We start from the raw sequence: 26,642 nt of genomic DNA, 5'->3' as shown, positions 1-26,642 counted from the left end.
CGGGGAGGAAGGGAGGAGCATGCCGGGGGGAGAAAGCCCCTGACAACATCAGGCAGCCCCCACTCTCCCCCCTAGAATGGGCAGCGGCCATCCCGGGGGGGGCCCAGCTGCAGCTGGGTTAGTGGCCGGGGCCGGGATCTGCTGTACGCTGCCCTCCCTGAACATGTGCAGTTCCTGTTTGCTGTGTCTGTACAAGGCAGTGGGAAGTGGGGAATTTACTTACACCTCCCGCTTAACAACCCTGGGAGGCTGGAAGGCTTCAGGCCTCTTTAATTTACAGCCCATCTCTCCAATCTCTCACTCGCTTGCTTGCTGCTTTCTTCCTCCTTTCTATTAATGTGACCCAGGTACCTGCCAACAATAATGGACTCGGCTTGTGGGGGTGGCCCCTCCCTCCCGGCCCAGCTTCTACCTTCTCCTTGATATGAATTGCTCAAAATTCAAATGAAAATTTAAAAAAAAAAAATGGGGGGGGGGAAGAAAAAAAGAGAGAAAAAGAAAAAAGAGGGGAAAAAAATAGAGAAAAATAGAGAAAAAATAAATAAAAAAGAGGAAAAAAAGAAGGAAAAAGGAGAAAAAAAGGACAAAAGAGAAGAAAGAAAAAGAAAAAAAGAGGGAAATAAAGGGAAAAAAAGGGGGGAAAAAGAGAAAAAGAAAGAGGAGGGGAAAAGAGGGGGAAAAACGAGGGGGGAAAAATGAGCGGGGAAAGAGAGGGGGGAAAGAGAGGGGGGAAGAGAGGGGGAAAGAGAGGGGGGAAAGAGAGGGGGGAAAGAGAGGGGGGAAAGAGAGGGGGGAAAGAGAGGGGGGAAAGAGAGGGGGGAAAGAGAGGGGGGAAAGAGAGGGGGGAAAGAGAGGGGGGAAAGAGAGGGGGGAAAGAGAGGGGGGAAAGAGAGGGGGGAAAGAGAGGGGGGAAAGAGAGGGGGGAAAGAGAGGGGGGAAAGAGAGGGGGGAAAAAGAGGGGGGAAAAAAGAGGGGGGAAAAAAGAGGGGGGAAAAAAGAGGGGGGAAAAATAGGGGGGAAAAAAGAGGGGGGAAAAAAGAGGGGGGGGAAAAAGGGGGTGGGGAAAAGAGGGGGGAAAAGAGAACGGGAAAAGAGAAGGGGAAAAAGAGAGGGGGAAAAGAGAGGGGAAAAAGAGAGGGGGAAAAAGAGAGGGGGAAAAAGAGAGGGGGAAAAAGAGAGGGGGAAAAAGAGAGGGGGAAAAAGAGAGGGGGAAAAAGAGAGGGGGAAAAAGAGAAGGGGAAAAAGAGAAGGGGAAAAAGAGAAGGGGAAAAAGAGAAGGGGAAAGATGGGGGGGAAAGAGGGGGGGGAAGAGGGGGGGGAAGAGGGGGGGGAAAGGGGGGGGAAGAGGGGGGGAAAAGAGGGGGGGAAAGGGGGGAAAAGAGGGGGGAAAGAGGGGGGTAAAAGAGGGGGGGAAAGAGGGAGGGAAAGAGGGAGGGAAAAGAGGGAGGGAAAAAGGGGGGGGAAGAGGGGGGAAAAAGAGGGGGGTAAAAGAGGGAAAAGAGAAAAAAAAGGGAAGAAAAAAGAGAAAAAAAAAAAAAGAAAAAAGGAGAAATCTGCAAGGTTGGGGTGGGTTTGGAAAAGCGAAGCGCAGTGGTTCTGGGCCTGGCGCCAGTAGCCGGAGGGTACACATGTGCACGGCTCTCCCAGTAGGGCCTTCAGCAGCCCTGTTTTACAACCACCTCGGCACACACTGCAGAGTTCACGCATATGGCCAGACAGATGTGTCTGGCTTACGTTCAAGGCTGGAAAATGAAGAATTATGGAAGTGAAGGGCCCTGGGCATTAGAGAGGGCGGAGGTGAGGGGGAGGGGAGCCAGGGAGAAATTTTTTCCTCTGCTGAGAAATCCTCATCTGGGCTTCGAGGCTGGAGGAAGAGGGGTTGCGAACGAGAAGGCAGCCAACAGCCATGCATGTGAGATTGCTCTTAAAGCAACAGTCTGCACCTCCAGGAGACTGCTCCCAGTCCCACCAGTTTACTTCACCAGCTCCCACTGGGCAACAGGCTCGGATGAGGCCAAAGGCAGGGTCAGGATCACCTGTACCCTGTCTGTCTGTCCCCATAACAATGGCCACGCTCTGCAAGCCTCTCTGGCTGCAGCAGCCCTTTACAGGCTCTTTTTCCTGCTGCTGGCTCCTACATGAACTCTGCTGTTCATGTCCCACCCTCTCCCCCATCTGCCTGTGTCCTGCTGTACAGGAAAGCTGATTTCGCACCAAACTTTGCTACCATGGAGCCTCTGCCCCGGGCCAGGGGACAGCTCACTGCCTGGCATGCACTGCACTACAGCCCTCAGCTACACAGCACTACCTGCCAGGGTCTCCTGGCTTTGCTGGCAGCTCCACGGAAAAGCTGTATCTGGCTTCACAAGGGCCTCAGGAGTCCTCAAAACATTCATCTCAGGGCCTGGGAGGACAGATCTTACTCTGGGTGGGGACAGCAACACCACTTTGGCCCTTCCAAAGCTGGGTTTCACAGAGAAAGAACAGGGCAACTACAGCCAGGAAGCTCGAGGTGCTATGGAACAATCCAAGAGGCCACTGGTCCTGAAAAATGGCAGGGAAATTGCTGTGCATCAAGGGCACAATGAGGCAGGATTGGTCCCTGTACCAAAGCAAAGCAGCTCCTCAGCCAGCTTGGGTGCTGCAGCCCATCCTACCTGAATCTTGTCTTGACGACGCTGCTGCTCAGCTACTTTCCTGGCCAGGGCTTGCTTCTTGGCTCTGAGTTCTTTGATGTCCATCTCTCCTCCACTGACTTCAGCCTCAGAATCATCTTCAAATGCCTCAATCCTCACATCATCTTCCTTCTTCCAGGAAATGCAGAAAGAGGGAAAAAAAAAATGGGAGAGAAGTTGATTGTAAGAGATGCTGGTGGCAGGGACTGTGCTTGCTCTGCTCTCCCCCTTTCAAGCCGGCATGGTCCATCACTGCTTGCTGAGGGACAGCTGACTACTTCTAAACATCCAAAAGAAACATACAAAAGAAATAAATAGTAAATTTCCAGGAAATGACAAGGTGAGAGAGGAGGTAACAGGGCAGGGAACAGGCAGGGCAGAGCCCTGCTTAAGGCTGTGTTCTAAAATCAAACTCTCTTCCTCACCTTGGAAAATTCTTCCCACAGCCTTGGGTGAGTCACTGATGTTTTATAGGCTTCAGTTCTGCAAAACCATGGCATTTCCCTGACTCTCCACTTTGCCTGGATGTTTAAGCTGCACAGCCCTTGGAGCAAATGCTGCTTTTCCTCACCTGCCTGCACCTGCTCTAACCCTCCATGAACCCAGGAGACCAAAGAGCCCATTCTCCTTCTCTGTTTTGATCTCTGAATATGCCAGAGAGATTCTTGCACCCAGCCCAAGCTTTCTGGCTGGGCTAGAACAGATGTTTTAGAAGGAGATGCTCAGTCTTGCTTAACACTCCACATCATGGAGAATTCACTGCATCTTGAGGTCAGTCACTTCAATGGTTAATTACTTCTTCTGTTAACACTTGTATCCTACTTCTAGTTTGCCTTTGCCATGCTTTCTCTGGCCAGGAACCTTGTCTTTGCTGAACTGAAGGGTCTCAGGTTCTCCGATTTCCTCCCTGCACAGGCACTTCGGGACTTCATCCTCTCCTGGGGACCCTTCCCTGGCTCTTCCCACCAGGAGGTCTGCAGACCCTTCCCATTATGCCTGCACTGCCTAACTGGAGACCCTAGAATGAGCCATGCTGTTCCTACCTCAGGTGAAGGCCATGCTGGCTTCTCCCTGTGCACCTCAGTCTCTGGGACACAGGACAGTGGGAGGCGGTGGCTGGCGTCCAACTGGGGATCAGCCACAATCCAGTTCTGCCTCCAGCTTTGCTGCTCCCCTCAGTGGCTCTGTGCCCAAAGAGGAGGCCAAAAGTTCCTGTTCCTCAACATGTGTCTCACCTGCAGCTGCCCAGCTCTGCTACTGCTGCTGACAACCTCCTTTGTCTCACCCAGACCCCCTTGCTCCCCACTGCAGTGACCATGGACTTCCCAAGCCATGCCATGACTGATTTCCCCTTCTCTGCACAAAAGCCAAGGGTCATGATGGGGCTGGCACCCAGGCAGAAAGACCTGCTCTGAGCCACTGGAGAGCTGCAGGGGACAGGTTCTGCACAAGGGGATGCCCTGGAGGGTTAAGAGCATTGCTACACACCCTGCCCTGTGCAGGCTGCATGGCACATGTCAGCAGGAGGGACCTGGGCAGGAGCTCACAGGCTTGATTTAGAACAACCCCAGCACTGCACAGTCCTCTACTCAACTATTTCACCCAGCCTGCACACCCTCCCAGCCACAGAGCCACATACTCTTCTCTCCTTGTGGCTTTTTAGCTATGGGAAGGAGGAAGATGGAGCCCTCAAGCTCACTTCCCTCTGCCAGGACAGCTTGGACCACAGGGGATGGGGTGATGCTGCCAGAGGCATGTGTCAGATGCAGATGTGCTGCACTGGGTTGGAATCCGCTTGCCCAGTGGTCACCCTGGTGAGCTGGAAGCTCCCTTGCGATCAGAGCCCAAGGAGGAAGCTCCAGGGTTGTGCAATGAGCTCAGGCAGAGGTTCCCACTGCTGAGCAGAGAGTGTGGGGACAGGACAGGAGGGAGCTTTTCTCCATACTGTGTTTGTTGATAGGAATTGGAGAGACTGACCCAAAAAAAGGACCATCCCTGCCGTGATGCTGGCTAGAACCTGAAGATCCCCCCACATCATATGCTTCTGGTGGTGTCAGCTTGAAAACCCTTCTCCAGAAGAGGAGAAGGGTCCAGGTCTCCCACCTTACAGAGACATCCCTTGCTTCCTGGAGTTTTGCTCTGAGCCCTAGTGCAAAAAAAATCACCTAAAATCTGTCCCCTGCTCAGCCAGAGCCAACTGCTGGGACAAGGTGGGTGCGAGCACATTCTTGCTCTGGGCTCCCCTGGCTGTCAGCTCCCTGGGACACAGAGGGCCACAGACCACCCAGCACTGGCAGAGGCAAGCTGTTGTCCCTTGCACGGAGCAGTATCTCTGCGTGGGTCTGCAGCGCCCGGCACAGGGAGGGGACTCGCAGCGAGGCTGGGCAGCGCTGGGCCACCCAGCTCCCCGCTCCCAGTGCCTCTGCCCCTCTCTCCTGTTTCCTTGGCCTTTCCAACTGGAAGATTAAACAGAAGAAAAGAGCCAACCTGCAGAGCGGCTGGCAGGGCCCTTAAACACACACATGGAGCCTGGAGTGAAGCAAGGCCTACAGGAACAAGCAAGGGCAGAAAAACAAGAGCTGAATTCCTTAATCACATCAGGATGTGAGAGGCAGGGGAGGGACGGGGCGCCAATGTCAGCTCTTCCTGTACGTGTGCTGGAGGCTGGAGCTCAGGCCTCTGCCTCAACGAGCTCCACGGCTATAAACTTGATCCTGAAGCTGAACCCTGACACCCCCTCGCCCACCCTCCTCTCCCGGGGCCGCGGCGCTGTGCATTATTAAAGCTCTCCCCCAGGTTTGGGTATGAAAAAGCAGCATCTGGAACTCATAGCAGCGTGCGAGATAGAGGCACACCAGTTGGACTGGCAGGAAAGGGCACGAGTGAAGTACACTCAGGAGACAAGGGCTGTGCACCATTTGCCCCCCCCTGCCTCCCCCCCTAAAATGCACAGGCAGCTATGCTGACTATAAATAGCGGGAGCTGCAGGGCAGGCAGAGGCTGGGCCCCACAGGGGTGATTCTTCCTTCACCGAGGCGCACTCTTCCCGCACGGTACCTGATCTTCCAGTTGTTTTCCCTCTTGGCTTCCCATTTCCTTTCCCATGGCGTCTGGGACGGGTGCCACTGACACATATTTTCCACCCTTGAATGCCAGCAAAGGCTCTTCTTGTCCACAAAGGGCTTCCAGGAAATACTTCAGAACTGTGACCCTCTTGCAGTCGGCTGCAATAACCTACAGGGTGAGGACGAGGGGGTTGGGGAGAGAGAAAGGAAAACAAAGTCAGTGCAAAGGGGAGGCAGATGGACAAGGGCCAGGGGAAAATGTTCAGGGTTAGAAAGTCCAGTGGGATGCAGGCAGCACTGAGCAGCACCGCAGGGATGTGCAGGGTGCCCCTCGTCTTCTAAACAGGGATGGAAAGGCTTTGCCCATGCCCAGTCCCCAGGGAAAAGGAGGCAGGGGAAGACAGGACACCCAGCACCAATCTGCATCTTGTCCTGCCCTCTGTGTGCAGCCCAGGGCAGCTGTAGAGCAGGCAGCCTCCTGCCCAGCCCCACCTAATGGGGGAAAAGCCCCTCTGAAGCAGGAGAGATGAATGATGTGGCCTATCCTTAGTTTTGTTTTGGCTCCATTGCCAGGTTCACCCCCAAAAAGCTGAGGAGGAATGCAGGTGCGAGAGCAGGGGCATGGGGGCATGAGAAAACCTCAGCCCCTCCTTGTCTCCAGCCTGACCCCATCCCAGGGGCCATCTCATGGACCAACTGGGGAGCCCTGTCAGGGAGGTTAGGACAGATCTGGCCAGAAGGAAACTCAATAGCTTGGGTAATTATCCAATTTATGAGGCTCTCAAATGGAGTTTCCAGAGCCCAGGAGCCCAGTGTCCCTGCAGCCCCCCATACAGCACAGCCTCTGCCCCACCCCAACCAGCCTTGGCTCAGACCTTGTCCCCTCACAGCAGCACTCTGCACCTGCAGAGCTCTCCCCTGCAGTTTCCTGCTGACCAGCATCACCCCTGAGGAGCAGCAGATTTATAGGGATAAAGTCAGCAAACAGGGTAGAAGTGCTACATGCTATGAAGACAAAGGCCAGATGGATGCCTGTCAGTGGACAAGGGGCAACAGACACACACTGGAACATAGGAGGTGCCATCTGAACGTGAGGAGAAACTTCTTTCCTGTGAGAGAATGCCAGAGTACTGGAGCAGGCTGCCCAGAGAAGCCATGGAGTCTCTTTCTCTGGAGAGATTCCAAACCTGCCTGGACATTGCCATCCTGGGAAACCTGCCCTTGGTGACCCTGCTTTAGAAGAAGGTTGGAGTAGACGATCTCCAGAGGTCCCTTCCAACCCTCACCATACTGGGATTCTTGGTGCCCAGGTTCTTCCTGGCACCAAAAAATCACCTTGTTTTTTTTCTGTACAAAGCAGCTTCAGAGACCCCCATCCCAAAAGGGTCCCTGCAGGCTTGCAGGACCAGGACCCAGCAGCCAGGGTGAGGGCCACACTCCATAGAGGTGACTCACCCAGACACCTTGCAGTCAGGGACACTAACTGCTCTCCCCCTGCACACTCTCGTCATGCCACACCGATGCCACGTCGCCCAGCCCTGGCTTGGTGGAGACCAGCTGGCCACCCTGCCATGCTGGTGCTGGGGCCGTGCCATGGTGAGCAGAGGGTTGGCAGCAGCATGTGGTCCCACTGCACCAGGCTGCCGTGAGAGGAAACTTCTGCTCTTCCACAAAGCTGGCAGTTTCCTCTCTGTGGGCTAATTTTAACCAGCATGTTGCTGCAGTGCGTGTCGAAAACCTGACCCTCCTCTGACCTCCAATCTCCCACCCCAGTTATTACCTCCTGCCCCTGCAGCCAGGGCCACCTCTGTTTGAATCTGGGACTCTGCATCCCCCTGTACCTGTGCTGATGGGCAGAGGGGAAGGAGAAGCTCCCTTCTTCCCATGGGAGGCTGCTGCTGCAAGCAGGGTGATGGTAAGGATGCAGTATTTCAGAGAGCAAGGGACCTGTAACCACTCAGTCTGCTCCTAAAAAATGTGTCCTACGGGACAGAGGTGAGCAAAGCACTGGGAGCAGGTGAGGCTGCTGGGCACCTCTTGCCTGGGACAGCCCTTTGCTGCCTGGGACACCCAGCCAGGAGCAATCCCAGCCAGTGTCACCACAGGAACATTTCCATCCTCCTGGCTCTCTATTAGGAACAATTATGTACAGGGGAAAGTCAGAAGGAAAGATAACAAAAACAAAGCAGGGATAGCTGTCATGGGAAACATCCCACCAGAGAGCTCCAGGCTGCAGTGGACCTGGGGGAAGTGGTGGAAACCTCACTGCCTGCTTCAGCCCCAGCTTGGCAGGCTAATGCTGTGGAGACCTGGCCTGGCTTGTACAGGGTGACTTCAGCCCAGCGATTTTCCAGTGCTGGTATCTGCAGTTCCCTTGTGCCCAGGCTGCTGGGTGAATGAAGTGCCCAGCACTGCTGGTACAGCTGCAGGGGCATGCCCGTGGCAGCACCAGCATTTGAGCCCTGCTGCTGGCAGCCACATGTGGGGGGATTTCAGGATGATGAAGGGGATGCAGAAGCTGTCTGGCTAGGTGGAGAAGAGATGGACAAGCCAGCCTGACACCATTCCAGAGGGATTTCTCAAGACACCTCCAGAAATAAAAGCCATCACATCTAGTTCAGGACCCATGAGGCTTTCATGAAGGGCTGGGTGCTGACACAGCTGCAGCACAGCTGTTTCTGCACAGCAAAAGCTTAAATCTCACTGTTGGAGTGGCCTGGACTAGGAATGGATCAGGCATAGTGCAGAAGCGCTCCCTTCACCCATGGCTGGTCTTGGGGACAAGGGCAGGTGGGTTTGCTCCTTCCTCCCCTGAAGAAGAAACAAGTAGGAAACACCAGATTTCCTGCCAAGCCAGCACAGCCCAATTCAGCTCATCTGCTGGGGAGAAAAGAGCCCAGCTGAAGGCCCATGACATAATGCCACAGCAACTCATCTCATGAGCACATTTTTCCAGCCCACATGAATGAAAAACAGGGAAGGAGCAAACGCTCTGCTCAGTCCTGTCATGTGCAGCCCTGCTCAAGGAGGACACGGCACAGCCCGGGCTGCCGGCAGCCAGGCTGGCCCTGCTGTGGGGCAACCCAGTCTCTGGGTTGCTGGGAAAGAAGTGACCTGTGACTGGCACCCAGGCCTCTCTTGAACGGCAGAGTGAGACCTTGTGTGCCGCAGAGCAACCTGCCTTTGCCAGAAGCTTCCTGTTTCAGACTGAACCGCGAGTGCCCGCGGCAGCTGCGGGATGCCCGGGGCAGGTCCCGGCCGTGCAGGCTCCCGTGGTGACTCCCTGCTGCCAACGCAGAGCGCGGCAAGGACGGCAGGAGCCGTGCCCATCCCTCCTAAAGGAACGGTCAGGTACAAAGCAACGCCAAGTCGACATGTGTGGTGGTGTGGCACAGACCCCCCCCAGCCCTGGCAGGGCTGCCCCGTGTGCCCTTCCCCCTCCGCCCGTGCGGTGAGCCAGCAGGAACCGAAAGCCTGGCCCCGAGTCCTCGCCGGGTATTAAAATAGGCCCTGACACGCACCCAGCCGCTCGCAAAGGAAAACTGAAACTGAGAATTGCTGAAGTGGTCTGGTGCCCCTGGCCCTGACCCGGGCTCAGTTCCCCAGAGGCGAGAGCAGCCGAGGCACCGCCGAGCCCCTCGCCACCGCGGTGCCTCACGGGGACACGTGGCTGGGGACCAGGCTCGGGCAGAGGCGGCTTTGCCTGCGATCGCCAGCCTGATTTCAGCGGGGCTGGAGACCAGAGGTTTCTAATCTCCTGCTGCGCAGGCCAGGCTAACTATCAGCTTCCTGCACCAGTCACCCACTGGTGGGCTGGTGGCTGCTGGGCTCATTAGTGCTCCAACTACTAACTCATAGGTCATACATTTGCATACTAATCACTAAGACAAAGCAGGGCACACATTAACACAGTTAACTGCCTGTAGAGACCCACAGGGCTGCACATGAACTGTACCAACTGTTGTGGTTTCAAAGCCACTTTGCAGTGCCAGTGCCACCAGGATCCTGTGAGTGTCACCTCTTGCCAGTGGTGAGCAAGGTATTAGGTCTAACAAGGGGTCCCCAGATCTAATGAAGCTGATCCTCTCTATGGCCTTAGCCATATTTTCTGTTGCAGATAAAACAGGCTGAAGGAAAAAGCTGGTCTCAGAGGAATCCATCATGAGGTGTCTGGCACCTGGCTCAAAGGAGATGTGGCCCTGACACCAGTGCACGTCCTCCAGGAGATTTAAGGGGAAGGAAGGGCCTGCCTCTGAGAGCTGCAAGTGCTGTGCCCGAGGGGATGTGCACCTGGTGCTGGTGGGGAAACACCACCAGAAACCAGCCACAGTCTTGCTTTGGGGGTCAGAGGCTTGCTTGGAGCCCAGGGGAGGGGGGGACGCAGCCCCTCTGCCCCCTGTCCCGGCCCCGCTGCTCCGCACACTGCTCTGCTGTAGCTCAGCAAATCACTGTCACACCCTCCGCCGCCTTCAATCAGCTTTTACAACTTGTTAATTTTACGCAGCGTCCTAAAGAGCAAATAACTGGGAGGCAGGAATGCAGACTCCTTCAGCTAGTCCAAAGAGCCTGGGGCAGCCAAGCCAGCTGGCCAAGGGAGCCTTGCTCAGTCCTGGGGACCTGTCACATCCCAGAGGGGGATTTAGTCCAGAGAGGGCTGCCCTGTGCCCGTGGCTGCCTCTGGCAATGCCATGCTGCTGCCCACAATGGGTGGAAGGACCCTGGCAGCTTTTCCTCCCAGCAAAACCTTAAGACTTCACAAGCAAACAGGATGCAGTGGCTTTGGAGAAGGGTTTGCTCGGAGGCCAGGCTGCCATTGCCGGCTCTGCATTCCTGTGTGCAAGGGGGAGACACGAGCACATCCTGACAGCTGGATTCAGAAGGGGAAAAGGACATGAGAAGTTTGAGTCATAGCATGGAGAGATCCCATCCCAGATTCAGAGATGGGAACAGGATAGGGAGCGAGACTCAGAGCCAAGCTCCAGCAGAATCCAGCGTGGGGATCACACTGTTTTTGCCACATCAGTTTAAACATGGCTTAGCTGAAGTAGCTGATTGACGCTGAAACCAAGTGAGCCTCAAACAATCTAAACCACGCAGCGTCTGCATGCCCCAGCTGAAACATTTGCACTGACCCTGCGAAAACATCCAGGCAGGCCGTGGCTAAATGCCTTCCAGTGCCCTGTGCTGCCTCCTCCCATCCCCGGGGAGCCAGCTGGGAGGGCGGCCCAGCGCGCTGGAGGAGGAGCACAGGGGAAAGCACCCGGTTTGGCCTCATCCCTTCTGGGCTTTCATCTAACAGGCTCGCACAAGAACTGGGCTGGGTTTAACCCTGGAGTTATCACAGCACAGATGCTCTGGGCTCGTTCCTCAGCCAGGAGCCCCTCACCCTGCACAGCCCCAGATGGCCACCTGGGTAGGGAGGACCTAAGTGTCCGTCACGGCTGGGCAGCAGTGCTCACAGCTGGATTGCAACCCTGGTTTCTGCAGCTGAGAGCTGATCTCAGCCACAGCTTTTCTCAAGAAACTTCTGATTTTGAGTAATCCCACAAGCAGGCTTGGTGGACATGGCTCCCACATGCTTGCAACTCTGTCTGTGACCCGAGAGAGCAACTGTGGCTGCAATGGGGCCCAGAGCAAGGCACTGTTGGCTCTGATGTATCCTGCTACTGCCCTAGCTCTGCAGGACCCAGTGCCAGTACAGGCAGCACTCAGAATCAACAAGAATGTTTGGGAAAAGGATCCACCACATGTGATGCTCTATCACAGCAGAGAAGTGCATCACAAAACACCCAGGGAAAGCAGAAAAGCTCAGAAGAACCACTCCAGTTGCTCTTCCTTGTTGCTGCTGCTGGAGAACCACTTTCTCTGCAAAGCAGGAGCTCCCCAAAGAGAAAGTGCAGCCATGTCTTAGCCAAACCTCTCTCCCAAAACCCTCAGCCTTGCAAGAGGCACAGCTTCAGCCTCTGCTCTGGGGCACAGTCTCAGATGAGTCATCAGAGCAGATGTGCTCTTGGCCTGGGCAAACATCTCTGTCTTTCCAATCTTGGCCACATAGCTGAGCCACGACTGGAAAGCAGCATGGAGCCCACTGCTCACCATCACTAGGTCTGCTGAGCTAAGACCAGCCTTGCTTGTCCCAGGTATTGATGCAGAAAAGAAACATGGATGATACAAAGGTGCAAAGTGATAGATCTGAGTCATCCAGTTTTCGGTGTCAGATATCCACAGAGGCCCTGAGTAGCCTGCACAGATTCCTGTCATGAGTGTGCACCCAAGGCACTGTCACTGCTGGCAGCTGTAGGACATGAAGCTGAGGCTCAGAGACATGGAGGAAGCTGTGAGCGATTCTGGGGCTTGGAGCCTGCTCTCAGCAAGCCCTCCCCAGAGGAGGGGATCCCTGCACCTGCAGCCCTCTCCAGAGCTGTCCATCTGTCTGCCAGGGGGCGGTTCTCTCTCCCTGACTGGCACCTAGTGGCTGTGGGGCAGGAATACAGACTGAAACTTTGCCAACCTAGGCCAGAAGACACTTTCTGTATGGAAACCCCATGCTGCCACAGGGGCCAGCCTACATCCCTGAAACCCTCTGTGCTGTGCCACAGCCTGGCACTGCCCTACAAAACATCTCACAGTTCCTCCAGACTCTCAATGCAGCCAGCTCCTCTCAACTCTTCTCTTCCTTGGCTGTTTGACCACCATAAAATACATCCGAGGGTGCTGCAGGAACCTTTTGTGACTCGTGTGCAAGAGCCAAAACCAAAGCCACCTGAAGCATACACTGTGGATAGAAAAGCATCCTCTAGACCTTTGCTCAGCTCCTGTGCCCAGGATGACCTTAAGAGCTGGCTCCAGTCCAGCTCAGGACCAAGTGAAGCATGAGGAGCTACTCAGCACAGACAGGAAAGTTTCTGACAGTTCCCAAACCAAGCTTCTGGCTTTTGCTGATGCTTGGAAAGACCTGCCCTGGTGTTTTATTCACCTCTGCAATGTGCTAAAGAATCTTTCTGTCAGTTCATCTGTCCAGTGAGCAGCAGTGTTTGCAGCAGGGAGCAGTTGGCTCCAGGCTGCATCTGACACCTTGTAGGCAGGTTTGCTTTATTTAATTTTACCCCTACCAGCCCATTCCTACTGGGCAGCTGCAAAATGGGAAGAAAGCAGGACTCCAGTCTGGGTGAGAAGTCCCAGAGAAGATAATGGGGTACAGGAAGTCTCCACAGAGTGATGAAGATGTTTCACCCAGTTTGTGAGTGTGGTTCTCACTGGGTCCTCAGGCATCACTGCCAAGAGCTCTGCCAGAGCTAGGAGCTTCCCACTGCAAAATGCTGCCTTCAGTAAGAGGCTGAAGGAATTCCTTCAGGAATTTCCACTGGACAAAGCATTTGCTTCCACACCCTGTGGCCATGTGCCCCAGAGGCTGGGCACACCAATCCCCACAGCAGTAAAATATCTGGAGCACTTCTGCTGCCCAAGGTGAAGCCTCGAGCACAGGATCACACCTTTCAGTTGTTTGTTGAGAGAACAAGGGGCTCAAAATTCACAGCTTTCAGAGTCCTGTGAAAGAAGCAGATGACTCCAGGAGAAACAGCATGTCACAGCCAGGGACTCCCTGTCATAGGCACCTCCATGCCTTCCTCTTTACCACCCCAGCTCCCAGCACATCTCCAAACCTCCCATGGATACAAAAAATTTGACCATAAAGCTGACTGAAGTGCAAAGGAGCCCACTCTGCTCCTCCCTGGCAGATCCTACTGGGACACTAGGAAGGCAAATCCCTGAACACTGCCACAAGGCTGTAGTCACAGGCTGGGGAAGAAGGAAAGCAAGACCCTGATCCCCAGGGATGCCAGTATGGCAGCAGTGCCACTCCTGCAGGGCACAGGCTGTTCCCCCTGCTGCAGGACTCTCCAGTCCTTTCCTTTCCAGGGACTGGGGGAATTTATTTCCTCTGCCATTTCGGAGGATGCCTGCCTTGCCAGAGATTGTTTTGCAGAGTTAAGAAAGATAAGAAAGTGGTTAGCAGGCTCTTTGGTGGAGGAAGGGAGGATTGCTTAGTAAGGGAAAGGGGACCCGCTCCACTCTCGGCTGACACATGCTGCCCTTCCTCTGAGGCCACCGCTTCACCAGATGCTGGTGTTGGGGACCAGGCCAATCCTTCCCCACACCTCTCCACCCCTGGCTTTTCTTGGGTACATCTGCTCATGGGGCCACAATGTGCTGGTGACCAGAGAAGCTGTTCTCGTGCCAGGACTAGGATCTGTCTCTCTTGGAATTTGGGAAATGCAGCTGATGAATGTTCAATCCAACATCTCGACTGCAAATCTCAGTGTGATCTTGCAACAGCAAGAGCCCTTTTTGCAGGGTATGTGGAAAAAAACAGTAAGGCAGGAGCCAAGTCCAGGCTGTCCATGCCATGGGGTTATCTGGCAACCTCCCTGTTTCAGAAAGCACCTCCTGAGCAGCAGCATTCGCAGAGAGGAAGCCCTGAAGATGCAGGATTCCTGCTGAACGTGTCTGTTCCCAGCATGCCAGTGTGCTGCAGTGCTATGTGGAGATCCACCTCAGCTCCTCTGCACCCTCCACCCACCCTTCACATCCAGGCAGATAAGGGCATCATGCACTGGAGAGGGGCAGAGCAGATGCTTTGCTCTCACTGACAGCATGAGCTCTTCACAAGGATTGCCCCATGGAGACAGCCAGACAAGTACCCCACAATTTGGCCCACAGAGTAACTCGGTGATTCCTGTCCCCATGGGACAGGACACCAGTGTCTGGGGTAGCAGAGGGTGGAGAGGGTGGGAAGTGGAAGAAAAAGAAGGAAAGCAGGGATGAGGATCTACCACAGAAAACCAGCAAAAAACGGTGCAAAACAGAGCTCAAACTTACAGCATCCACCTGCCCTGCCCACACCATCCACCTCTCACCCTACCAGCGTGAACTCTGCCACAGGCAGTGAGGAAACCAGTAACACCCACGGCATGGTGGACTTCCACCTCTGAAGGTGTTAACAGGCCCCCACGTCCCTCACAAACCTGCCTTCTGACCCCGGCAGCAGGAGGGAGAGGAGAGGTAAAAGCTGGAATATTCTGCCTGGTCCTGGCAGGGCCGGTCGGGAAGCCGTCCCTCTGAGTTTACACAGCTTATACATTCTCCATGCAGTTCCTGGACTCCTTCCACCACAGATGAGAGTTTTATGTCGAATTTTAAGTTTGACCACAAATATTTAAACTTCCTTGGACCACAAATGCTGTATCTTCTTTGTGGTTGAGTTGGCACCACATGAGTATTTACAGATCTCTATATGTCTGTCTGTCATTTAAATCTTGCAGAGGTGCCAAAGACTTCAGAAGCGGAGGGGGGCTCCTCAGGCAGAGCCCCTAATTCCCCCTCTCTGCCCTTCATTACTCGGCACAGGCAAGGCAGAGGTGCTGGCCAAGCCCTTGCAGAGGGCACAGCATTTCAATCTCACACCCTGTTAAGCTTGCTTTTCAAAGAATGTCATCTGAGATCCCTCTGTAACTTCCCCAGCTCCTTGCCCTGGTGGATATTTGAACTAGGATGAAAGTCTTTGGAATTTTCTCCTCCTCTGTTAGGAAACTTGGGATTTCTGAGACTACAGGAGACTGTTTTAATGAGAACTGCTAAAACCCCTAAAGCAGCACAGCTCCCACCTGGCTGCTGCTTGCAGCCTCCCCATGGGTGTTTTCACTTCCTCAAACATAAGCAATTCTCAGAGGGTGACAATCCTGACCTCCTGAACTGGGATCTTGCTCTAGGGAAACTGGTTAGAGGGGTTAGTCTCAGTGGCAGAAGGGTACTGAATTCAGGGATGGCTGTTCAGCCAGGAAAACACCATCCAATAAGCACCGTAAAAGGTCCATCCAAATCACCCTGCCCCAAGGAAATTCAGGGCTGGTGTTGTGCAGAGCTGGATGGGGAGCAGAGAGTGGAGGGTCCCTGAGCCAACACCCAGCCAGGTGGGCAAGTTACAGGGAGCAGCAGCCCAGAATCTGAGTTACTGCATGCACACCCATCGAGTCAGGTTGTGTGTGTTTCATTTCCTTCAGACTTTTTAGTCTGGGACACAAATTGGATGCTTGCCTCACCAATTTTAGGGGAACTTTACAACACGTAGCAGTGTGGTAGACGCTGCTCCTGCAATGTTGTTTTTACCACCCCAAGGACCCAAGCCACCAGCTGGTGGTGGCAGCACCCAGGGAGCTCTCCTGCACATCTCACCATTCCTTGTGAGCCACAGAACAATTGCGTGCCCCGGGGAGAAAGCCCCAGCGACCAGGGCTGCCCACATCAGAGGAAACAGACACCTGAGTCAGAGCAATGCGATGAGAACCCTGTGCTCCACAAACCAGAAGCCAGACTGAGCAACGTCAGCTGCAAGCTGCCCTGCACGGCTCACCGGCCCCGGACGCTGCTGGGGAGCTCAGGGCACTCCGACTGCCCTCAGCTTTGGAAGTTAAAAGAGAAGTGGCTTTGCTTTGAACTAGCAAGCAAGCAAAGCCCATGCGAAAGGGCAGCTAACGGGGCCGGGGCTTCCGTGTGCAGGGAGGAGTCCTCTGACCATCGGCTCCTCCGTTAAAGCTACCACTTAAATTCCCTTGAAAACAGAGGGTGGGGCTAGGGAAGGCAATGCAATAACACCAGAAAAATGCCACCACAGCTCGGTCGGCTGCGACACCACAGCCCCAGAGATATTAGCAGCATTGGCATTTCCAGCCACCGCAAGAACCGCACCGGCAGCGCGCTCCCGGCTGCTCGGGGCAGGGCGGGAAGCAGCTCACACCACTTCCAGCAGCCACTGCAGGGAGGGACAAACGCTGTGTTTTGCTTCACAGCGAAATGCTGCCACTTAGGGGACTCCCGATGACGTTCTTGTGCCTGAGAGCCCATGTCCTCTTTGAGGAGGGGCTGCTCCAAGTGAGACTCACTCCATTAGCCTACCAGAGAGGTGACTTTATGCGCTGGATGCGAGCTGCAGCCCGTGCAGACCCTGCTCTGACTCTAAGGCAGCAGCGAGCACAGCTCTGCTACTTATACCCAGCACTCAGCTCTTTTGGCAGGTGATTAATGGCCCGAGTCTTGCAGTCACTCGCTTCCAGCCGAGCTGCAAACACACCTAGGGAAAGGAAGGAGGAACTGGAACGGCAGCTGTTGGAGAGGAAAACTATTCGCTGTGTCTTTGTTTTCTGCAGAGCTCCTCCTCCCGGGAGCGGGATGATGAGCACAGAGCAGGGCCCCCGCTCCCAAACGGAGGAGCTGAACCAGAACAATAGGGTGGGGACTCTGGATGGGCCTCGACAAGTGGGGTGGGCTGGAGCAGGGGCACCGATCCATCCTTTTGACTTCATTCACACTTACAGCTGCATTAGAGACATTTCCTGAAAGCACAGTAGGAAGAGAGGGGTATTCACTCACTCCACCCTGCATCTAACACTGTCCTTACGATCCAGCCGTGCACTGAGAGCCAATTCTGGCCTCTGGCAGAACTGCTGGCCAGACATTACGAGCGCTGGTGTGAGCAGCACAGATCCCCACCCGATGAGCAGCACACAGACTTGGAGCAGCCAGCAAACCATGATCAATGGAGGGAAATGGAGAGTGTTTGTGCTTGTCCAAGGTGGCCCTGAGGTGGACAAGAAGGCAACAAGACTGAGATCTGAGTTTTGGGACAAGACAAGGTGCAGCCATCAGCAGGTGCTACACAAAACGAGGCTGAGCTGCATGGGGCCTTGAGGCAGGATTGGTGCCATGATCCCCCACGTCAGGGTGACTGTACCACCGTGCCTACAGCACATCACCTCCCAACGAGGCCATGACCTACAGCACTGAGCAGAGGTTTGAAAGCAGCACAGCAAGGCCTGTGCCTGACTCACCGCAGTCAGCGCATCCCCGGTGCATCCTGACCCCGCATGTGGAGCCTGAAAAACAACCCTTTTTTTTCCTTTTTCTTTTTCTTTCTTCCCCTCCCCTAAAAAAACCAAACCAGCCACTCTCCTCCAAATCTGGAGTTACTTCAGCCTGACTCACAGCAAGGCTCTCCTGGAGCAGGCTGTGCAGGCTGTGCCGGTGATACCCACGCCATGCCGCACCGCACACCTGGAGCTCTGGCACTTCCTTGACTGCCAACCACAGGAGCTTGCTGCAGCCAAGCTAATTGTTTTCAGCTTCAAACTTCAACCACTTTTGGTGAATCCTCAAATTAAAAAAAAAAACAAAACAAAAAAAGATGAAAAAAATAATATGGAGGCCTTAACTTTTGTTGTTGTTGTTGTTTGAAATGGGAAAAGTATTCCTTTCATTCTCCCATAACACGAATCCAGCAAACATGAAAAACATGAACCCAAACCAAAGCTCAGACATCACATCTGGGGAGAGACCAAGCATGGAAAATTTTAATCCAAAGGTTAACGTTTGGGAAGCTCCGGGTGTGTGAAAAGAGGGGTTAGATGGGTGCTGCTCCGCGGCTCAAACAGTTGTTGCCGCCAAGTGGCGGCTTTCAAACGGTGCCTGCCTGCCCCAGCCCCGGCACCCGGGGTCAGAAGCTAAAATAGAAAACAACTGAAATCACTGGAAGCAAACAAACAGTCAGATCAGATGCTGGAAAAGCCAAGCGAAGAAGGAGCCAGCAGCACAAAGCACAGCTCAAGTCCTGTGACTGGAAACAGCCTTCTGACTTGCCTGGGGTGAATCGCACCAAACCACATGGCAGAGGTGGCTCTCATCACCCTCCCTGCTCCCCTGAGCTCTCCTGTGCCATCTCTACTGCTTCGCCATCACTTTACAGTCCCATGCCACTCCTGTCCCAACTGCCATCTCCACCTCCTTTGCTCGCTGCTTTGCAGGATCACACTCTGGTGGTTATCACATCTTGGGCTTTTTTTTTTCCCCACCCAGCAGCTTGAAACTTCAGCCTACACCCAGAGCAACTTTAGAACCATTTTGGTTGGAAGAGACTTTTAAGATCATCAGTCCAACCACTAACCCAGGACTGCCAGGTCACCACTAAACCATGTCCCACAACACCGTATCTACACAGGCTTTTAAATCCCTCCAGGGATGGAGACTCCACCACTGCCCTGGGCAGCCTGTTCCAGGTCTTGACAACCCTTTTGGGGAAGCAGTTGTTTATCATGTCCAACTTAAACCTCCTCTGGTGCAACTTGAGGCCAACTCCTCTTGTCTAATTGTTGTTACTTTGGAGAAGAGATCAAACCTCCTTGCAGGTAGCTGTAGAGCACAAGAAGGTGGACAGGGCACCCAGCAGATACAGCTCCCTGTACTCACCCAGAGCAGCACATCTTTGCTGCTCTCCTGCTTGCTCCTGCCTGGCACCCTGAGCTGCTGGGCTCCTGCACCCCCATTCCTGCTGCATAGCTGCCTTCTGAGCTTGTAACATTCTCTCAGGCAACAAAACCACAGGACAAGGGGAAATGGCCTCAAGTTGTGCCAGGGGAGCTTTAGGTTGGACATTAGGAAGAATTTCTACACCAAAGGGATTGTCACAGCCTGGCACAGGATGCCCATGCCAGTGGTGAAGTCTCCATCTCTGGAGGGATTTAAAAGCCATGGAGATGTGGTGCTGAGGGAAGGGTTTAGTGGTGATCTGGCAGTGCTGGGTTACTGGTTGGATTTGATGATCTTAAAGGCCTCTTCCAACCAAATCGATTTCGTGAGTCTATGCCCCTGTTTTCCCCACATCCTGCCTTCCAAGTGCCTTTGTCTTCATCTTCTGCATTAGATTATGTCCTTTCCAGAGTGATTCTTCCAGACACTAGGAAACTCTCTCCCCCAGCTCTAACAGAATAGCAACCTAATTGCCTTTGTTAGGGACCAGGCCCTGCTTGTAAAATCCCCAGGTCTGCTCACAGCCCTATCAGCTCTAACAAAGGCTTAAAAGCGACAGGAGGTACAGCATGGAGTCCTCCCACACTTAACTAAACACAAAGAAAGGACCACATGTCTGCAAAGGCAGCCATGTCAGGTGGCTCCCCGGGGCTGGGAAGGGAAGGCACTGGCACCCGCAGGCGTGAGAGCATCCGGCAGAGCTGTGCCGCTCGCTGCGCTGCTTCCTGGGAGCAGCCCCAGCAGAGTTGCTCCCTAAGGTAGCTGAGATGGGCTTCAAAGAGCTGCAGCATCACTGCCTGTGGCCTGGGCTGCTTCTCCCCTCACCCAGCCAGCAGCCTCACCTGCCTGCTGCACCCTGCCCAGTCTGGGGAAAAGGAGGCTCAAGGGGAGATCTTCTCACTCTCTACAACTGCTTGAAAGGAGACTGGTGGGGAGTCAGTCTCTTGTCCCAAGTTAAGAAGTAACAGGACAAGAAGAAATGGTCTCAAGTTGCACCAGGGAAGGTTTAGTTGGACATTAGGAACAGTTTCTTTCCCCAAACGGTTGTCAAGGCCTGGAACAGGCTGCCCAGAACAGTGGTGGAGTCTCCATCCCTGGAGGGATATAAAAGCTGTGCAGATGTGGTGCTGTGGGACATGGTTTAGTGGTGACCTGGCAGCTCTGGGTTAACAGTTGGACTTGATGATCTTAAAGGTCTTTTCTAATCAAAACAATTCTATGATTCCATGCCCACCCAAGGTGTGCCTGGCAGAAGCAGAATGCAGGAGTCTCTCCCACACACAAGGAGACAAAGCAAGCTCCATTTTGGGCTAAGATGGACCACTTTGCATCAGTATAGAGGTCTACTCATGCTATTATGCCTGGGCCACTATAGCTGGCAGGCGGTCACCACCTCCTGCAGGTCCCCAGTGCCACTTACAATGCCAGGAGCTCTTTTTCAGACAAGCCCTTCCTGCAGCCACAGGCAGGTTTGATTTTTCAGTACACTGCTGAGGAGTGCAACAGAAAATGACCATGTCCTGCTGCAGAGGGAGGAGGAGAGAGACACTTCTAAAACAATAGGGATGTCATACATTGCTCCTCCCAGCATGGTGATGCTGCCCAGAGAAGCATGGTAAGGAGTTCAGATAGATGGTGGGGTTCAGTTCCAAAGATGCTAATGCTGAATGGGTGCAAGATGTCAGACACAACTGGGCTGCTGGAGGACACACAGACACTGGCCAGGGAAGGGGCAAGGGGGAACTGTCAGCTGGTGGCAGAGGACACCTGCAAAAAGATTGGAAAACCAAAATAGTGCACCAAAATGCAAATGGTCCTTTAACAAAGCATTGCACAAGCCAGCTCCAGACCACATCTGTGTGAATAGTGCCTTGCTTGGCTGAGATAGGGCTCCAAAATCCAGGTACCTCTCATACAGCTCCCCAACCACACTACTCTCTCTGCAGTAAGAAACCTAAGTCTGCTCATGACTGACTGAAGGAGCATGGAGAGAAAGACAGAGAGAAGAAAACAGAAGTAATGTTGAGAGAAACACTGAGAATCTCTGTGGCCACCCAACATTTCCCTAAGCTTAGCCCATACAAAGGGCTCTGCTAAAGGAAATGTGCCCAGCACCTCTGTCCAGGCTGGGGAGGGGGCTGCAGGGGAAGGGCTGATGGCAAGGATGATGTCCAGAGACCTCGAGGAGGAGCTGAAGGGAAATGGTGGCAGGGCTCACCCACAAAGGCAGGGCAAGTGTGTGATGAGAGACATGAGCAGAACCAGCTGGCAAAGCCAGCACTTGGGACTGGGCTCCCCCAGAGTCTGTGCTGCTGGCAGCCTGTGCCAGCGCACCCAGAGGAGCCCCAGCAGAGGACAGGCAGGTGCGCTCCAGCTGCCCATGGACCATAGCTTCTGCTCTGCGCTCTTCAGCCCTCCAGCCAAGGGGGAAAATGGAATCAGAGCAATTTCTATTAGCAAGAATATAAAGACTGGGAACCTTGGGGCTGTCTCTTGACAACTAATTAATTACCAGGTAGCATCCCCTTGAAGCTGCCAACACAGCACACACAAGTTCCAGCACGACTGAGGGAGAGAGATGAACTTTGCAATCAACTCTAGGATTTTACTTCATCTCCCGCCACCATCTGAGATCCTGGGGGAACAGGAAGGGGTGGCAAGAGGCGAACTCTGAAGCCATCTGGGATCATCATTAACTCGTTCACTTGTGGCCTCTGAAACAAAACACCGACTGCACTGCGAGCAGCAGCTTCAGGCCAGATGAGAGCTCCTCCTGCTCTCAATTTCTTAAATGCCCTTCTGCCAGTTTCTGCAGTGGGGTGCCCATCCTTTTGCAGCTCACCCACCTGGCCCTCAGGGCTTTGGCCATCAGGGCAGCCAACCTTTGAAACTAGTAAGAACAGAAATGGCTTTCAGATGGCTTCAGGTGAGATATTCTTTGCCAACAGAAAAAAAACCTAACCCAACCCAACCCAAACCAAACCAAAAAGAAAGAGTGAAGAAGTCTGCCAAGAAACCAGAGGAAAAGGGCATGAGGAGGTGAACAGAGTGACCACTGCTGATAGAGCTCTGATGGGAAAACCCAGAAAAATCCACAGTGGTAGATGATCTTAACCCCATGAGGCCTGAGCTTGAGCTTATTGACCTGGCTGGTGTGGCTGTGTGTGCAGTGCCATACCTGGCTGGTCCCTCACCTCCAACAACATCCCATTTCTCTCTCTCATCAACAGAGCATCCCTTTCCAGTTAATTAGTTGCCAGTTATTATGGGATTGGCACATCAAGGCAGTCAGAGAGCCACACAGTGCAGCCTCCACGCAACAACTACATCATGCTGGAGGAAAGGAGCCTCCTCGCCTCAGGCAACCAAAACCTGTAAGTATCTCCTCTTCTCCCCTCTCTGAGTCTGGGACCATGGGATCAAAACCTCAGAGCAGCCCAGAAGGAGGACACAAAGGTTATGTGGGCTGCAGAGGTCACAGAGGACAGCAGTGGACACCATGAACCACTGCAGTGTGCGAGCTTTATCTCATACAGTAAAGAAAGATGATGGCAAACTGCAGCTGAAGTTCAGGATGTGTGACCTGCTGGAGAGCACTGGGCTTGGGCAGCCAGGTCAGAAGATGATTAAATTTAAGCCCTGTGGCAGCACTGTGAGATCTGAACTAGAAATCACATGAAATATGAAGAAATTTGAGGAGAGTCATCTCAGGCTCCAGAGACCCAAGGAGATGGGACATGCTGTTCGGCTTGGCACATGTTAACTGAACTATGCAGCACCCCAGGTAGTGCCTCAGAGGACTGCTTTTGTCTGCACTCAGTGTTATGAAATGAACCATCAGCAACATCCTCAACAGCATGAGGAGGCAGTGCTATGTTTGAGGACTGCCTTGAGGAGGCATTTCAGATCTAACAACTCTCCCACCTCACCACTTGAGGCAAACCTAGAAGCCAGCTTGTCCTGAGTTGGCAGCTTTTGGGCCCAGAAGCCTCTGCCTCCCTGCTCCAGCTCTACTGGTGGCCATGGATTTCTTCCTTAGACAAGCAGGACAGCCACAGGTCATCTTGCTCAGGTGCAAATGTTCTAGGCTAAGCCAAAACATTTCTTTTCTTTTTTAGACTTACTTGATGTAAGTCCAAAAACTGAGATGACATCAAAGAGCACATTGAGTAGATCCCCTCCAGAAACATACAGGGACTTTACCTCCTTAGTACAAACACAGTTCCCCTGCAGACTTCCTGGGAACAGCTGAAGCAGCATCACACTTCAAAAACCAGCCTGTACATCACAGGGCTGGGGAGGAGCTCAGTTCTGGCCCAGGATTGTTGACAACCCTTTCAAAGCCCACGCAGGATCACACACAGAAATTGTCACAGCCCAGGGGGAACACAATTACCTTTGTCCCCAGAAGATAGATTGTAAAGGCAATGGAAGGGCAGGAGCTCTCTCAGGAAGCAGCCAAGGAGGGCATGGAGTCTGATAGAAAGGAAAGAGAAGATTTAGATGATCTACCCCTCCTAGAGATGGTCAGTGATTGTTTCTCAGGAGCTACAGAGAGGGATGTCCCTTTAGGATTTCAGTCCCTGTTGAAAGAGTCCGTCTTCTTCTGAGGGGGAGCAGCTGCCAATAATTCTGTCCCTGCTGCAGTCCCCAACTCGGGTCTGTGTCTGGCTGGGCTCTGAGGTCACTTCCAGAGGGATGAAGGAGACCTGCAGGAGTCCAGGCTCAGCCATGGCATGGAGTGACAAGCAGGAGACATGCTGCTTCCTGGCAGAACTGGAACTGATGTGCAAATAATGAGAGAAAAATGTGGGGCGAGGGAGGGTTAAGGAGAAGATTAGTCTGGGGCACACTCTGGGAGATACACAATGTTAAGTATGAGGGCAAAGGAAATGAAAACTGGAAACTCAAACATAGTCAAGAATCCAATCCCAGCCTGGGCAGGAAGTTTACACTCTGCTTCTAAATATACATGTTTTTAAATCAACAAGCTCTCTTCTTCCTCAACTCTACCATACTACCACACAGCTGAACTAACCAGATGAAGGCAGTGCCAAGCTCTGCCCACAGGTGACAAGGTCTGGGAGATGGAAATCCCTACCATGCCCTACCAGGGAAGGCCTGAAGAAGCTCCAGGAGAGTAGGTTTCCTGTCTCTGAGCACTCTCCCCAGCACACCAGTGCCCAGTCCACTAGGTGCAGGCTCTCCTGTGGTCTCCAAGTGTGGACCACAAGGAGAGGAAGCGATAACCTGTGAGCATGAGTCAGATGTGGTGCCTCTTTCCTTCCTGCTCTCTGGCCACTGCATTCATGCTCAGCAGTCAGATAGTCACATATTTTTTTAATTTGATATAATTATCTCCTAGAAATTACTGTACACAGCCTCTTGGGATCTAAAGCAATTAAGTGAAGATAAATTTCTTTCATGGAGCAAGCTGTCAAAGGATGAAGCAATTTCATTCCCCATTTGAAGTGGAAGCTTTGGGTCATGCATGGTTTATTTGAAACAATGCCATCACCTAAAGCTGCTGATCTTATCTGTCTCTCTCTGTCTCTCCATTTCAAACTGCTGAAGATGTGCAGCGTGGCACTGCCTGAAGTGATGACATCTGGCACGGGGCCAGCTACAGAAACAAGCTGCTCCTCCCCAAGTCTGAGTGCAAGAGGCCAAGCATTCCTATTAAAAAGGGGGAAACCGAGGTGAAATCTGGGTAGAGCTGAAAAGTGGGAATTCTGCCCAAGGGAAAAGGAGACCCAAGAGCTACAGGAGCAATGAAGTGCTTGCAGGAAGAGGTGGCACTGCCCAAGGCAGGCTGGGAACACATGGCACATCTCTGAGAGGTAACACTCTACCAGGCTTCCTCTTTATCACCAGACTGCCCTGAAGCCATCTAAAGCAGGTTTTGAGGATTTCATCACAACAAGGCACAGCCCACGCACTTTGGTCTGTATGAGAAGAGACATGGCAGGACAGCAATTATATCCCACTAGCACACACATGCTAAGTCTCTCAGAAGTTCCAGCAAATTCTCTCCTCTTCTCACAGTTCACCATGCCAAGATGTTTCCTTTTAGGCAAACCCCCCACATAAACCATAAAGAAACACATTTAAATAAACCAAAATGCTGGCTTCCAGCCTGAAAAGGGGAGGATGGTCAGAGATGCTGTGGAGCAAGAGTGGCCACAACGGCTCTGCTGCCTCCACAGGTGAAGCACTGAGGATGCTCAGATCCTCCCAGGGGAGGAAGGCATGCCCTGCATCCCATGGAATACAGCCAACCAGTCCAACCAAGCTTTGGATCTTTTAACAACCTAAAGGTGCCACCCTGCCAGCTGAGCAACTTTCACCTACCTACTGGGATCAAAAAGGCAGAGAACATCATGAAGAACAAGTATGAATGGATCCTGAAATCCTTGTGCATAGTGCTGACAGCAAAGCAGTCCCACTCATGCCACAAAAAGCCTACACCCCTCTGAGCATGCCATGGGCAGGGAGCACAGAGATCAGCAGCTGCTCCTGCTGACTGCATTTCTGTCATCTCCAGCTCATTCATGTAGCCTTCAGAAAGGCTGCCCTGGGCGTTCAGTCTCTAAGCCAACCAACACATGACTTCTGTTGGCACAGGATAAGGCAGGTAATGGCCTGGAAATCAGACTCCAACCTTCCAGTGATGGCCAGCATTGCACAGATGGTTCCCTGATGGCCAGCAGCACACTGTGACTTGCTAGTACCCTCAAAGCTGCAAGCCCCTTGCTGTCCCCAGCCAGCACTTCCACCACTTTGTTCAGCAACTGCTCCATCTACACACATGCAACGATACAACCACCAACACATCCCTACAGACACTCATTCTCATTCCCACCTAGCCAAATTCATCCACATAACTCCCTTCCAGCTCTCCAGCCTACAAAGATTTATCTTCACAACCTCAGTGTTTCCCCTGTGGCTAAGCCTCTTGAACATTTAGCAGACACAACGTACTCCCAAGCCATGAGGTGTCCCTGGGGGATCTCTCCTTTACCATGGCAGGGCAAGTCTCAAGGCACAGGGAGGTTGGGGAAGATGCTCATATCTAAGAGGAGGTTCTAAAAGGAGGTTGTAGCTATGGATGTGAAAACAGGCAACTGCTGAGAAAATTCGGCCCCTAAGGCCACAACTGATAAGAGCATCCCACCCATCAGCTCTCTGCAAAGCTCAGAGCAGTGCTGGTCAAATCTTTGTTCCTTAGGACAAAACAGTTGCTGGTACTGGAGAGAGTTATAAGCTGCTGATGGGTACAAGTTCAAAAAGCATCTGAATGACTTCAAGTGCAAGCATGATCTTCACAAGTGACTTCAGCACCAGATATATGGTAGGTCACAGGCACGTCCCTGACATTCTGAAATGCTGCTACATGGCTGCCTCTCTGCAGGAAATGCCACATATGGACCAGGTATCAGGTGAACTGACACAGCACTGGAAGGACATAGCAAGCTCTGTCATCTTCTGCCTACAGCCATAAATCTCTTTCCTTCAAGAATAATGGATGCTGTAATAAACATGACAT

At 53.1% G+C, this 26,642-nt stretch overlaps 1 protein-coding gene across 2 annotated transcripts in view; it reads right to left on the bottom strand.

The window, feature by feature from the left end:
- The window catches only part of SMG6 (SMG6 nonsense mediated mRNA decay factor), a 117,459-nt gene that overhangs the window by 12,828 nt on the left and 77,989 nt on the right, over positions 1-26,642 (bottom strand). The window contains exons 14-15 of one of the 2 annotated variants that reach the window (XM_054166242.1): positions 5,733-5,909; positions 2,658-2,807 (exon numbers count right to left, since the gene is read on the bottom strand). In XM_054166242.1, the coding sequence (XP_054022217.1) occupies positions 2,658-2,807; positions 5,733-5,909 (327 nt within the window). The remainder of the gene's footprint in view (positions 1-2,657; positions 2,808-5,732; positions 5,910-26,642) is intronic. The other variant, XM_054166244.1, reaches the window with a different exon arrangement.

Source organism: Dryobates pubescens, chromosome 13, assembly GCF_014839835.1.
Source record: "Dryobates pubescens isolate bDryPub1 chromosome 13, bDryPub1.pri, whole genome shotgun sequence".
Taxonomy (NCBI): Eukaryota; Metazoa; Chordata; class Aves; order Piciformes; family Picidae; genus Dryobates; species Dryobates pubescens.
The sequence above is the reverse complement of the archived record's forward strand: the minus strand, read 5'-3'. Positions and strand labels throughout refer to the sequence as shown.